The following is a 12,686-nucleotide window of genomic DNA, read 5'->3' on the forward strand; positions in this document are numbered from 1 at the left end:
TAAAGTTAGTGTTTGTATAAAGATTTGTTCTGCTTAAAAAAAGAAAAAAAAGATGAAAACTTGTAAATGATTTTTGTGTTTTTAATGTGATTTTTATTATTTGTCTTCTTCCTCCCTTCATTCCTTCCTTATTCCTCCTTTCCTTCCTCCTTTCCTCCTTCCTCCTCCCTTCCTTCCTTCTTCATCCCTTCCTTCCTTCTTCCCTTCCTCCCTCCTTCCTTTCCTCCTTATTCCTCCTTTCCTTCCTCCTTTCCTTCCTTCTTCCTCCCTTTCTTCCTTCTTCCGTCCTTCTTCTTTCCTTCTTCCTTCCTCCCTCCGTCCCTTCCTTCCTCCTTTCCTTCCTTCCTCCTCCCTTCCTCCTTTCCTCCCTTCTTCCTCCCTTCCTTCCTTGAGGGTTAAAGTTAATTATAATTATTTATGAGACAGAGATTAACCCTTTACATACTGTTAGACATTTAACAGCTTGTAAAAACATCCACAAATGTCTTTTATTCTGAAATTTGACGACTTTTCCTAAAGTGGCCCAAAATCCACAAAAGTCTTTTATTCTGAAATTTGATGACTTTTCCTGAAGTGGCCCAAAATCCACAAAAGTCTTTTATTCTGAAATTTGATGACTTTTCCTAAAGTGGCCCAAAATCCACAAATGTCTTTTATTCTGAAATTTGACGACTTTTCCTTAAATGGCCCAAAATCAACAAATGTTTAAAAAAAAAACCTTGTAAATGATTTTTTGTGTTTTAAATGTGATTTGTATTATTTTATTATTTGTGTTTATGAATCAGCTGGACCCGACGCTGCTGCTGCTGCGGCTGTGATTTGATTTATTGTTTCATTATAAACACGAGCAGACAAAGACTATGTAAAAAAAAAAAAAAGAAAGAAGATTTTAACATAAAGTGTGTATTATTTCTCTCTTTGTGACCTCGTTGAATTAACGGACGTTTTAACACAAGTTGAACATTTGATGAAGGAAATGAGGGTAAATGATGATCATGTTTATATCTGTTATAGAAACATAAACTACTTTAGAAAGCTGAAAAACTTCCTCTGGTTTTATTTTCTCACATTTAAGACTCTGATATATAAAAGTTTCATATCTTTAATTATATCTGTTTGTTTCCTTTAGTGCAGGAAATTATTTCAATCTGCAGGTTTAACCTTCGTGTCAAATTGACCCCGTCTGTTTTGACTGTTCCTTCTTTCCTCCCTTACTTCCTCCCTTCCTCCCTCCTTCTCCCTTTCATTCCTTCCTCCCTCCTTCCCCCTTTCTTCCTTCCTTCTGTCCTTCCTCTCTTCCTTATTTCCTCTTTCCTTCTTTCCTTCCTTCCTCTTTTCCTTTCTCCTCCCTTCCTCCCTCCTTCTCCCTTTCATTCCTTCCTCCCTCCTTCCCCCTTTCTTCCTTCCTTCTGTCCTTCCTCCCTTCCTTATTTCCTCTTTCCTTCTTTCCTTCCTTCCTCTTTTCTTTTCTCCCTCCCTCTCTCCTTCCCTTCATTCCTCCGTACTTCCTTCCTTTCCTTCCTCCCTTCCTTCCTCCCTTCCATCCTTCTTCCTCCCTTCCTTCCTTGAGGGTTAAAGTTAATTATAATTATTTATAGGACAGAGATTAACCCTTTACATACTGTTAGACATTTAACAGCTTGTAAAAAACATCCACAAATGTCTTTTATTCTGAAATTTGATGACTTTTCCTAAAGTGGGGTAAAATCCACAAAAGTCTTTTATTCTGAAATTTGATGACTTTTCCTAAAATGAAAATATTGTAAAATGTTTCTTGGTCAGATTATCTCTGTATCTGTTGACATGTGTTTGAGTTAAATGATTAGTTAATAGTTTTAATAAGATAGTAGTTATGAGGATTTCTGTTCCAGTTACTGATGAAAAAGTTGATGATTACATCTGAAGTCACACCTTTAAGATTTAGCTCATTTTTTAATATTTAACATGTTACTGAAAACATATATTACTGTTTTTAATTCTTTGAAATCAACATTGTTTATATTAAGTAAATAACCAACCAATTAAACCCAAAATATGATAGAAATTAATCATTTTAATTCAGAAATATTCAAATTTAAATCCAGTAATGAATAACTGAGTGAGGTTGTGAGCTGTTCCTCCGTCTGTCCTCTGGGAGGCGCTACAGAGCCAGCACAAACAGGAAGTCTCCAGAATAAAAGCAGAACTTAATTTTCCCCTGACAGTTGACCAAAAGTTGTTGTAAGTTTATTTTACAACTAAACCGCAGCGTGTTGTTTCCTCTCACACACACCTGCAACAGCCAAACACTGCACGAGGATAACGAGTGTGTGTGTGTGTGTGTGTGTGTGTGTGTGTGTGTGTGTGTGTGTGTGTGTGTGTGTGTGTGTGTGTGTGTGTGTGTGTGTGTGTGGAGCCAGACTGATGATTCTCACACTTTTTATTTTATTTTATTTTATAGTTATAATTTTAATTAATTTCTGTTTTTGTTTGAACTCTTTGGTCAAATAAGATATTCTTTTATTAGTCCCATGATTTGGAAATTTAAATGATTACAGCATCAAAGTGGACAGTAAGAGCGTCATTAATAAGAATAAAGAACAATAGTAGTAAAAAGAATTAGTAAATAATAATAGTATGTATAAAAGTAAATAAGTCATATTGATGTTGAGTGATTTTATGTTGTGTTATGTTATTTTATTTTGAAATGTTGAAACCAGGCACCTTTCAGATAGGTTTACTTTTGAAAGCGCTTTCTGCTGCGTCACTTCCTCTGGAGGGAAGTTAAACCGGAAGCGTGCTCTTTGGGGAGTGTCAAGATAAGGAAGCAGAAGCAGCAGCTCCAGAGAAACACCGAGCCGTAACACTAACCCTGCCCCACCTACAGACAACCCTCACCCGGCTACCACAGAGCCCTCACCCCGCTACTACAGCCAGGACCAGCCGGGAACAGAACCGGAACCAGCGGGGAACAGAACCGGAACCGGAACCTGCCTCTCTACTACAGCTAACGGCTAGCAGCTAGTTAGCCCGCCTGCTAACACGGAAGTGACTCTGACAGGTGAAGCCGGGCTCGAGCCGCAGGTGTGATTTCCTCAGAGGACTCAGGACAGGTAAGAACAGAAGCCCTCTGACCCCCCCTCTCTCTAACCCCTCCTCCTCCTCCTCACCTGGTCTGCGTCAGCCGCGAGGGAAGCTAACAAGCTAAAATGCTAACAGGGCGGTGGTCCGCTCTTAGCCTGTTAGCATCGGGAGCTAACAGGCTAACCTAAGAAGTGTTACTGTCTTTGTGTTGCTGTTGACAACATAACAATTAAGTTGGTGAATCCCTGAGCATGAAACAGAACTAGTGCACAATATAAACACTAAATATATTAACATGTTACGGTTCCAGGCTGATCAGTAATCAGTGATCGATCAGTTGATGAGCCACCTGTTCATCACTCAGACAGGCCTGAAGAGTATAGATTATTGATTATTGATTACCACCTGCTGAAGAACTCTGTTAATTCAGTTCAGCTATAACTAAATAATAATAATAATAATCATAATAATAATAATAATATCTAATTTATTTCAGCCTCTTTATAAACAGCTCAGTTTGTAATAAATATGTCATTTCCTGTTTATCTTTTTTTGGGAGTAAATAAGTTCCAGTATTAATTTATTATCAGCTAAAGAAAATAAACACAAACACATTTTCCTGCAGTGATCTTTAGATGTGTAACGAATACCAAGATGTTTTACAGTTTAACTCTAAACTTTATTATTATTATTATTACTATCAGAGCACTGACACAGAAAACTACACTGAGAATTTAATCATTATAAATAATAAACATATATGTTCATTATCAGGGCTCCAGACTGACTGTTGTCGACGGACCTGAGGAAGAATAGCTTCTACAAGGCTGCAGCTAATAAAACTAAACTAAACTAAACTGTTGTTATTAAGAGCACAAGAAGAACATTTAGTTAAACACATTAAATCCACCTGCAGTTATTCACATCTTTGTATTTTTAGAATTTATTATTATTATTAACAGTTTCTTGCTCACCCATTTTTAACTATAACTAGTGTCCATGCAGTCAGATGCACATAGAAACACAAACACACACACACACACACACACACACACACACACACACACACACACACACACACACACACACACACACACATATGACCTACAGATGACGACCAGTCTAACTGACCGGTCCGAACATCGGCAGCTGCCAGTGAGACACACTGATGAGTGTAAATGACTTGACTCATGCAATTGAGTAATCAACACACACAGGATGACTCCCTCCTTCCTCATTTTCAACATGAACTTAAAAACAAACAAACTTCGGTGACTTTGCAGGTCTCACTGTTACCATGCCGACTTTAATCTGCAGATCTATCCGTCATTTAGTTTCTAAATCATCACAGAACAGAGAAAGATGTGTCTGTGTGTGGTTCAGTGTTTGACTCTAAAGTAATCAGCTGTTGTTGGTCCTCCAGCAGCAGAAGAAGAAGATGAGTAGCGGCGTGAACAGCATCGATGCCGTGAAGAAGAAGATCAAGGTTCTGCAGGGCCAAGCGGAGGAGGCCGAGGAACGGGCGGAGAACCTCCAGAGACAGGTGGAGGATGAGAAGAGGATCAGAGAACAGGTAACACACACACACACACACACACACACACACACACACACACACACACACACACACACACACCTGTACAGGAGGAACAGCTCCTCTGTGGTTCAGTGTGTAGTTAGATGGAATGTGAGGAATGTGGTGAAAAATGTTGTTTGGTATGTTGGAGGAAGAGTCTGAGTACAGTGTGTACTACTGCAGTGTGTACTACTACAGTGTGTACTACTACAGTGTGTACTACTGCAGTGTGTACTACTACAGTGTGTACTACTGCAGTGTGTACTACTGCAGTGTGTACTACTACAGTGTGTACTACTGCAGTGTGTACTACTGCAGTGTGTACTACTACAGTGTGTACTACTGCAGTGTGTACTACTGCAGTGTGTACTACTGCAGTGTGTACTACTACAGTGTGTACTACTACAGTGTGTACTACTACAGTGTGTACTACTACAGTGTGTACTACTACAGTGTGTACTACTGCAGTGTGTACTACTACAGTGTGTACTACTACAGTGTGTACTACTGCAGTGTGTACTACTGCAGTGTGTACTACTACAGTGTGTACTACTGCAGTGTGTACTACTACAGTGTGTCCTACTGCAGTGTGTACTACTACAGTGTGTACTACTACAGTGTGTACTACTGCAGTGTGTACTACTGCAGTGTGTACTACTACAGTGTGTACTACTACAGTGTGTACTACTACAGTGTGTACTACTGCAGTGTGTACTACTACAGTGTGTACTACTGCAGTGTGTACTACTGCAGTGTGTACTGATGTGGGTCTCTGTCCCTGCTGTGTGTCTTGCAGGCAGAGTCGGAGGTGGCGGCTCTGAGTCGGCGTCTGCAGCTCAGTGAAGACAACCTGGACCGAGCTCAGGAGAGACTCGCCACCGCTCTGCACAAGCTGGAGGAGGTGGAGAAGTCTGCTGATGAGAGCGAGAGGTCAGACACGCACGCACACACACACACACCTGACATATACCTGTATTCTAACTGACACATGTGTGAACACAGCTGCAGTATATAAGGTTATTGTGTAATGTGTGTAATGTGTGTAATGTGTGTAATGTGTGTAATGTGTGTAATGTGTGTGTGTCAGAGGGATGAAGGTGATCGAGAACAGAGCTCTGAAGGACGAGGAGAAGATGGAGCTGCTGGAGCTTCAGCTGAGAGAAGCCAAACAGATCGCAGAGGAGGCCGACCGCAAATATGAAGAGGTACCACACACACACACACACACACCTGTACCATAAACACACACACCTGCAGTTACATTTATTAATTCTGTGTGTTTGATCGACAGGTGGCTCGTAAGCTGGTGATGGTGGAAGGAGAGCTGGAACGAGCTGAAGAGAGAGCCGAGCAGTCCGAGAGGTTACAACACACACATATAGACACACATACACATATACACACACACACACACACACACACACACACACACACACACACACACACACACCTGTGCATGTCTTACAGCTGCCAACTGCATGAATCTGCTTCTGCTACTGCTGAGACATACAGAGAGAGAGCCTCAGTCACTGTGAGAAGAGGTGTTGTAATCAGACTGGTGATGATGTCAGTATGATGTCACACTGCTTCACTAACTGCTCTATGCATCCATCTTTCTCTTCCTGTCCGTTTCCATGGAAACATGACGGTGCCGCTGCATGCCCTGCTTCATCTGTCCTGCTACCTGTCTGTCTATCACCTGCTCACCCGTCTAACAGCAAAGTCCGGAGGTTGGAAGACCAGTTGAGGAATTTCGACCAATCACTGAAGAGCCTACAGGCCTCTGAGGACAAGGTACTGAGGGTCACCTGAACCCCCCCCCCCCCTCCAGAGGATCACCTCCTGCTTCCTCTCATGACCTCTGACCTTTTAGCTACTGCTTCAGCTCCTCCGCCTGCTGCTCTCTGCATGACCTTAAGCTGCAAAAGACCCCAAATAACACAGAGACAAGATCGCTCATAACACCTGACACCAAATAACACTGAGACAGGATCAATCACAACACCTGACACACCAAATAACACAGAGACAGGATCACTCATAACACCAGACACCAAATAACACAGAGACAGGATCACTCACAACACCACACACACCAAATAACAAAGAGACAGGATCATTCACAACACCTCATACACCAAATAACACAGAGACAGGATCACTCACAACACCTGACACCAAATAACACAGAGACAGGATCACTCACAACACCTGACACCAAATAACACAGAGACAGGATCACTCACAACACCACACACCAAATAACACAGAGACAGGATCACTCACAACACCTCACACACCAAATAACACAGAGACAGGATCACTCATAACACCTGACACCAAATAACACAGAGACAGGATCACTCACAACACCTGACACCAAATAACACAGAGACAGGATCAATCACAACACCACACACACCAAATAACACAGAGACAGGATCACTCACAACACCACACACATCAAATAACACAGAGACAGGATCACTCACAACACCACACACACCAAATAACACAGAGACAGGATCACTCACAACACCACACACACCAAATAACACAGAGACAGGATCACTCACAACACCACACACACCAAATAACACAGAGACAGGATCACTCACAACACCACACACCAAATAACACAGAGACAGGATCACTCACAACACCACACACCAAATAACACAGAGACAGGATCACTCACAACACCACACACCAAATAACACAGAGACAGGATCACTCACAACACCACACACCAAATAACACAGAGACAGGATCACTCACAACACCACACACCAAATAACACAGAGACAGGATCACTCACAACACCACACACCAAATAACACAGAGACAGGATCAATCACAACACCTGACACCAAATAACACAGAGACAGGATCACTCACAACACCAAATAACACAGAGACAGGATCACTCACAACACCTGACACCAAATAACACAGAGACAGGATCACTCACAACACCACACACACCAAATAATCACCTGACCTCGGTTACCACGGTGACAGGAGGACTCAGTTTGTGACTTTGACCTTTGACCTGCAGTAAGTGTCGAATGTTGGAGGAGGAGCTGAAAACTGTCTTCACTGGTTCAAAGTCTCTGGAGGCTCAGGCTGAGAAGGTAGGAGGTCAGAGGGGGGAGGAGGGGGGGGTTTAATCACCTGACACATGTTTACCTGCTGGGTCTCACCTGGTCACACCTGCTGCTCTCTGATTGGCTGCTATCTGTGTGTGTGTGTCAGTACTCTCTGAAGGAGGACAGGTACGAGGAGGAGATCAAGAACCTGAGCAACAAACTGAAGGAGGTGAGGAACCTGCTCACTTCCTGTTTACCACCTATTCACTTCCTGTTTACCACCTGTTTACCACCTGCTCACTTCCTGTTTACCACCTGCTCACTTCCTGTCCAGGCTGAGACCAGAGCTGAGTTTGCGGAGCGTTCAGTGGCAAAACTGGAGAAAACCATCGATGGACTGGAAGGTTAGATTGATTATTGATTATTACCAACATCATTTATTACATTTATATCAGACTCAGTTTATTATGACTCAGTTTATATCAGCCTGTATGAATGTTAATATTTAGTCATGAAGCCTCAGACTGACTCCTCTCTCCTCTCTGTTTCAGACGCTCTGACTTCAGCCAGAAACGCCAACATGGAGCTTCAGGCCACTTTGAATCAGACCATGGAGGAGCTCAACTCCTGCTGAACCTCCTCCCCCCCTCCCCTCCCCTTCCTCCCACCCACCTCCTCTCTGCTGCCAGAGTTGATGTCGGGAACTCTGTGGCCAAATGTTTTTCCTTTTTCCTCTTGCTCAACCTGCTCCTCCTCATACTTTCACTCCTCCTCCTCCTGGTGGATGTGAGGGAGGTGCAGACTCCTCCTCTCTCCTCTCTGCTGCCTGAGTTGATGTTGAGAAATGTGTGGCCAAAACATTCCTCTTGCACCTCTTATACTCTTCCTCCCCCTCCTCCTCCTCTCCTCTCCTCCTCCTGGTGGATATGAGGGAGGTGTTGGGGAGGTGCACATTCCTCCTTCTTCTTCTCTGCTGCCTGAGTTGATGTTGGGAAATATGTGGCCAAAACATTCCTCTTGCACCTCCTGCTCCTCCTCTTCCTCCTCCCCCTCCTCCTCCTGCAGGTGGATGTGAGGGAGGTGTCAGAGAGGAGGTGCAGACTGCTCTCTGAATGATTCCTGCTTTCACACATTCCTTCTCTGAACCTTTAAGTCACGTTTGAAGTGTTGCTTTAATTTACTCCTCATGTCTGGCCCTCCTCTTCCTCTTCCTCCTCCTCCTCCGTAAAGGTGCCAACCCCCCTTCCCCCCCTCCCCTCCCCTCCCCCCTCCACTACAGTCTGAGGAAGGCCAGACGAGGATGCTGGGAGTTAGTTATTTTCTATAAGGGATTCTAACAGCAGTGACTTACAGCCATTCCCTCGTTAACTAATGAATGAACTAATGAATATTAATGAACAACTAACGAAGCTCTGAGTGTTTGTTTTAACGGTTTGTCGTTACTTTGAGTTGTTTCTTTGCTTCAGTAATTAATAATAATAATAATTGATTGATTAGCCGGTGTCCTGTTAGCCAATTATAGATGATGTGTTCCTGGGGGCGGGACAGGGGGCGTGGTTTAAGGGATCAGCCAATCACAGTGAGTCATTCCACTGCCAGGGGCCAATAAGAGATCACACAGAGAGACACGCCCCCCCCCCACCCTCACCTATTTTTTTCCCCCAGGTGATCTTGACCTGATGACATAAATAAAGTTTAAAAATGTTTTTAAATGCAGGCCGGTGATGATGTCATCGCTGCGCTGATGTCATCGCTCATTGTAATAAATCATGTGACCGCGAGATTTTATAAAATAAAAAGCACCGTCACTGGTATGTAGATCCAACATGGCTGCTCGTCTTCATTCAGAGAGAGAGAGACAGGTGGAGAGAGGGGTATGAGCAGGATCTGTGACATCACATAGTTTTTAACCAATCATGATCCAGTATTTAATTTACAGTGATGAAACTAATTTTATTGTGAAGGAGTGAAACTTTAACACATACATGAATATTAATAGATTCATTATTTGTTAATGAGCAGGAAATGTAACTTTAATATTCATATAGACAGGATTAAATCATATTATTTAATATTCACATATTCTTTTAATATTCATTATTACTATTATTAAAATCTACATATGTGTATCTGATGGAACTAGTGAAACACCTGCTGAGCTCACAGGAAACTACGTCACCTGAAGAACTTCAGAATAAAAGTTTCCTCATGTTGAAACGTAGAAATAATGACGGACAGAAGAATTAAACGTTCTCAAGTTTCATTTTATTTTGAGTTGAACTCTAAAAGTTTCTGATGCATCGAAACATCAGAACGACACAAAGATCATCAGCTGCAGATCAAACTGATTATTGATCAGTGAGTTAGTGTAGAGTCTGACCCATCATGGGCTTCAGTCCCCAGGAGGTCAGAGGTCAGGTCTGGACCCGGATGACCTGAACTACCAGCTGATCCATGAGCTCTGTGGTCACATGACTGCTTCAACACTTTAATGTGAAGCGCAGTTTAAATATTCTGATGTTTCATTGGTTCTCAAACTTCATCATGTTTGCAAAGTCAATAAAATCCTAAATGTTCTGAAGTATCATGATTTTAAATGAGTTGTTTTAAGCAGCAGCAAACATTTAAACACTAAAATATAAAATGTTAAACTTTAAAATGTTCTGAACTGAAGTCTAGTTTTAAGGTAAGTGATGATGTCATCGACCTGACGAGCTGCAGACCGACTTCACTGATCGATCCAGCTCAATAGACCTGATCAGTACAGTTATTGATCAGTACAGTTATTGATCAGTACAGTTATTGATCAGTGGTTATCAGCTGATGAAGCTGCTTCCTGGGCCAGCGTCAGGATTGGCTGCAGCTGCTCCTCTAACGAGGGGGCGTCGGCCTCGTTAGTGATGATCCAATCAAAGTCAACGCCGCTGTCCAACCCACACTCTGACTCTGCATCGTCCACACCTGAGAGACGGACAGGTAGAGAGACAGGTCAACACACATAGACAGACAGGTTAACACACCTGAGAGACAGACAGGTCAACACACCTGAGAGACAGACAGGTAGAGAGACAGGTGGTGTTACCTGCGGTGAAGCTCCACCCCCTCTGTTTCCTGGTGTTTTCTGAACTTTGAACTCTGACACATCGAGTCTGTCGAGGAAACTCCGACCAGAACCACTGCAGGTCTGAGAGCCGCCGCGCATCACTCACCACCTGACCAATCAGAGCAGAGCATCACTCATCACCTGACCAATCAGAGCAGAGCATCACTCACCACCAATCACTTCACCTCAGTGCTTGCTACAGTCTTTCCAGTCAGTTGCTATGGTGCTGACAGTCAGTTGCTACGGTGTTGCTGATTGGTTGCTATGGTGTTGAGAGTCAGTTGCTACAATGTGCTGGTTGGTTGCTATGGTGTTGCTATGGCAGTGGTTGTCTGGGTTACAGGTGAATGAGGTTCAGTATTCAGAGTGCAGAAGAAGAAGAACAGTCGGCGATGACATCATCAGACAGCCACGTACCCACACAGGTTGCCGTGCTCCTCTGGTTGCTAGGCGACAGAAGAAACCGGGGTCCTGGCGCCGTCGGTCTTCTCCCCAGCGAATCATATCGGCCCGATACTGTTCCTTATAGAGACCAGGACCCAGCAGCTGGTCCAGGTCCAGACTGTGTTCCTGCAAGACCAGCACACAGAACAGGCATGACTCAGCCGTAACCATGGAGATGTAACCATGGAGATGTAACCATGGAGATGTAACTGTGGAGACGTAACCATTGAGATGTAACCATGGAGACATAACCCTGGAGATGTAACCGTGGAGACGTAACCATGGAGACATAACCGTGGAGACGTAACCATGGAGACATAACTGTGGATATGTAACCATGGACACATAACCGTGGAGATGTAACCGTGGAGATGTAACCATGGAGACACAACTGCGGAGATGTAACCATGGATACATAACCGTGGAGATGTAACCATGGAGACATAACCGTGGAGATGTAACCATGGAGACATTACTGTGGAGATGTAACCGTGGAGACGTAACCGTGGAGATGTAACCATGGAGACGTGTCAGTGTCTCACCTCAGCATATTGGTGTTTCAGAGGACCGGACAGACGCAGGATGCAGCAAACATCTGCTCCTAAACTACAGAAGAAGAAGAACATTAATGTTTCCGATCGGTCTCATATTGATCATTTATTGGAATATTAATATTGATTCAGTGACGTCATGTAAACAGACTCAAAAAACTTTATGAACTTTTCACTTAAAGTGTCAAATAGTGATCTGAAGTCAGAGACTGATCTGATAGATATTGGTGGGTAATCGATAGTTTACCGGTTCAGGATCAGGTCCGTCACAAAGTCTTTCCCGGACTTCCTTTTCCCGCAGAAGACCAGAACCAGTCCTGGTTCCGAGCCTCGCTGCTCCATCTGTCCTCAGTGATCAGCTGTGATCGATCAGCTGTTTTATACCCGCCGCTCGGACCACACCGGGCCGGTACCGTAACTCACCCAAGAGACAGGAAACACTTCAAAATAAAACTCCTCTCAGACTGCGTGACGTCACTTATCGATATCAAACTGATTGGTTATCGATCAGACGGCGCGTGAAGTTTGTTTGTGGAGAAGAATCAGAGAAATAAAGCGCAGTGTGTTTCTGCAGGACGCCATGTTAGAGGCGTTACGGTAACACGTGATGATCGTCACACGATGGACTGAACCACTGTAGGAGGGAAGAGGGGGGGGCTGTTTGTTTATTATATTATATATTCTGTTAAATAGAGAATTAAAGGCTGAAAGGTAAAATCTACTAAATGTTAAGACTTCTTTTTCATTTTCCATCAAAAAAATGTGTTTATTATCTCTTGTATTTATTTACACACAATAAGGTCCAAAAAATGTAAAACAACTTTTACTGTAAAGTGCTTTATAAATACTGTTATTATTAT

The 12,686-nt window shown here is 43.1% G+C and overlaps 2 protein-coding genes across 2 annotated transcripts; one reads left to right on the plus strand and one right to left on the minus strand.

The window, feature by feature from the left end:
- The first annotated feature begins 4,468 nt into the window (after positions 1-4,468).
- LOC133983120 (tropomyosin alpha-4 chain-like) lies at positions 4,469-9,553 on the plus strand. The gene is made up of 8 exons (XM_062422075.1): positions 4,469-4,636; positions 5,436-5,569; positions 5,727-5,844; positions 5,931-6,001; positions 7,698-7,773; positions 7,895-7,957; positions 8,063-8,132; positions 8,280-9,553. The coding sequence occupies exons 1-8, from the start codon at positions 4,502-4,504 to the stop codon at positions 8,360-8,362; spliced, it is 750 nt and encodes a 249-aa protein (XP_062278059.1). The 5' UTR covers positions 4,469-4,501; the 3' UTR covers positions 8,363-9,553.
- A 434-nt stretch (positions 9,554-9,987) lies between these two features.
- pmvk (phosphomevalonate kinase) lies at positions 9,988-12,398 on the minus strand. The gene is made up of 5 exons (XM_062422086.1): positions 12,074-12,398; positions 11,818-11,881; positions 11,249-11,401; positions 10,811-10,940; positions 9,988-10,689 (listed from the first exon to the last, which is right to left on the minus strand). Exons 1-5 carry the CDS (start codon positions 12,166-12,168, stop codon positions 10,535-10,537), a joined length of 597 nt encoding a protein of 198 aa, XP_062278070.1. The 5' UTR covers positions 12,169-12,398; the 3' UTR covers positions 9,988-10,534.
- Positions 12,399-12,686: the final 288 nt, after the last annotated feature.

This window comes from Scomber scombrus, chromosome 7 (genome assembly GCF_963691925.1).
Source record: "Scomber scombrus chromosome 7, fScoSco1.1, whole genome shotgun sequence".
Taxonomy (NCBI): domain Eukaryota; kingdom Metazoa; phylum Chordata; class Actinopteri; order Scombriformes; family Scombridae; genus Scomber; species Scomber scombrus.

Excerpts from the sequence above, each read along its gene's own strand:
- LOC133983120 (XM_062422075.1), top strand. The coding sequence starts at position 4,502 with ATGAGTAGCGGCGTGAACAGCATCGATGCCGTGAAGAAGAAGATCAAG. Across the intron at positions 5,845-5,930 it reads CCGACCGCAAATATGAAGAG|GTGGCTCGTAAGCTGGTGAT; the intron begins GTACCACACACA and ends TTTGATCGACAG. Across the intron at positions 7,958-8,062 it reads TGAGCAACAAACTGAAGGAG|GCTGAGACCAGAGCTGAGTT; the intron begins GTGAGGAACCTG and ends CTTCCTGTCCAG.
- pmvk (XM_062422086.1), bottom strand. The coding sequence starts at position 12,168 with ATGGAGCAGCGAGGCTCGGAACCAGGACTGGTTCTGGTCTTCTGCGGG. Across the intron at positions 11,882-12,073 it reads ACGGACCTGATCCTGAACCG|TTTAGGAGCAGATGTTTGCT; the intron begins GTAAACTATCGA and ends CTTCTTCTGTAG. Across the intron at positions 10,690-10,810 it reads GGGGTGGAGCTTCACCGCAG|GTGTGGACGATGCAGAGTCA; the intron begins GTAACACCACCT and ends TCCGTCTCTCAG.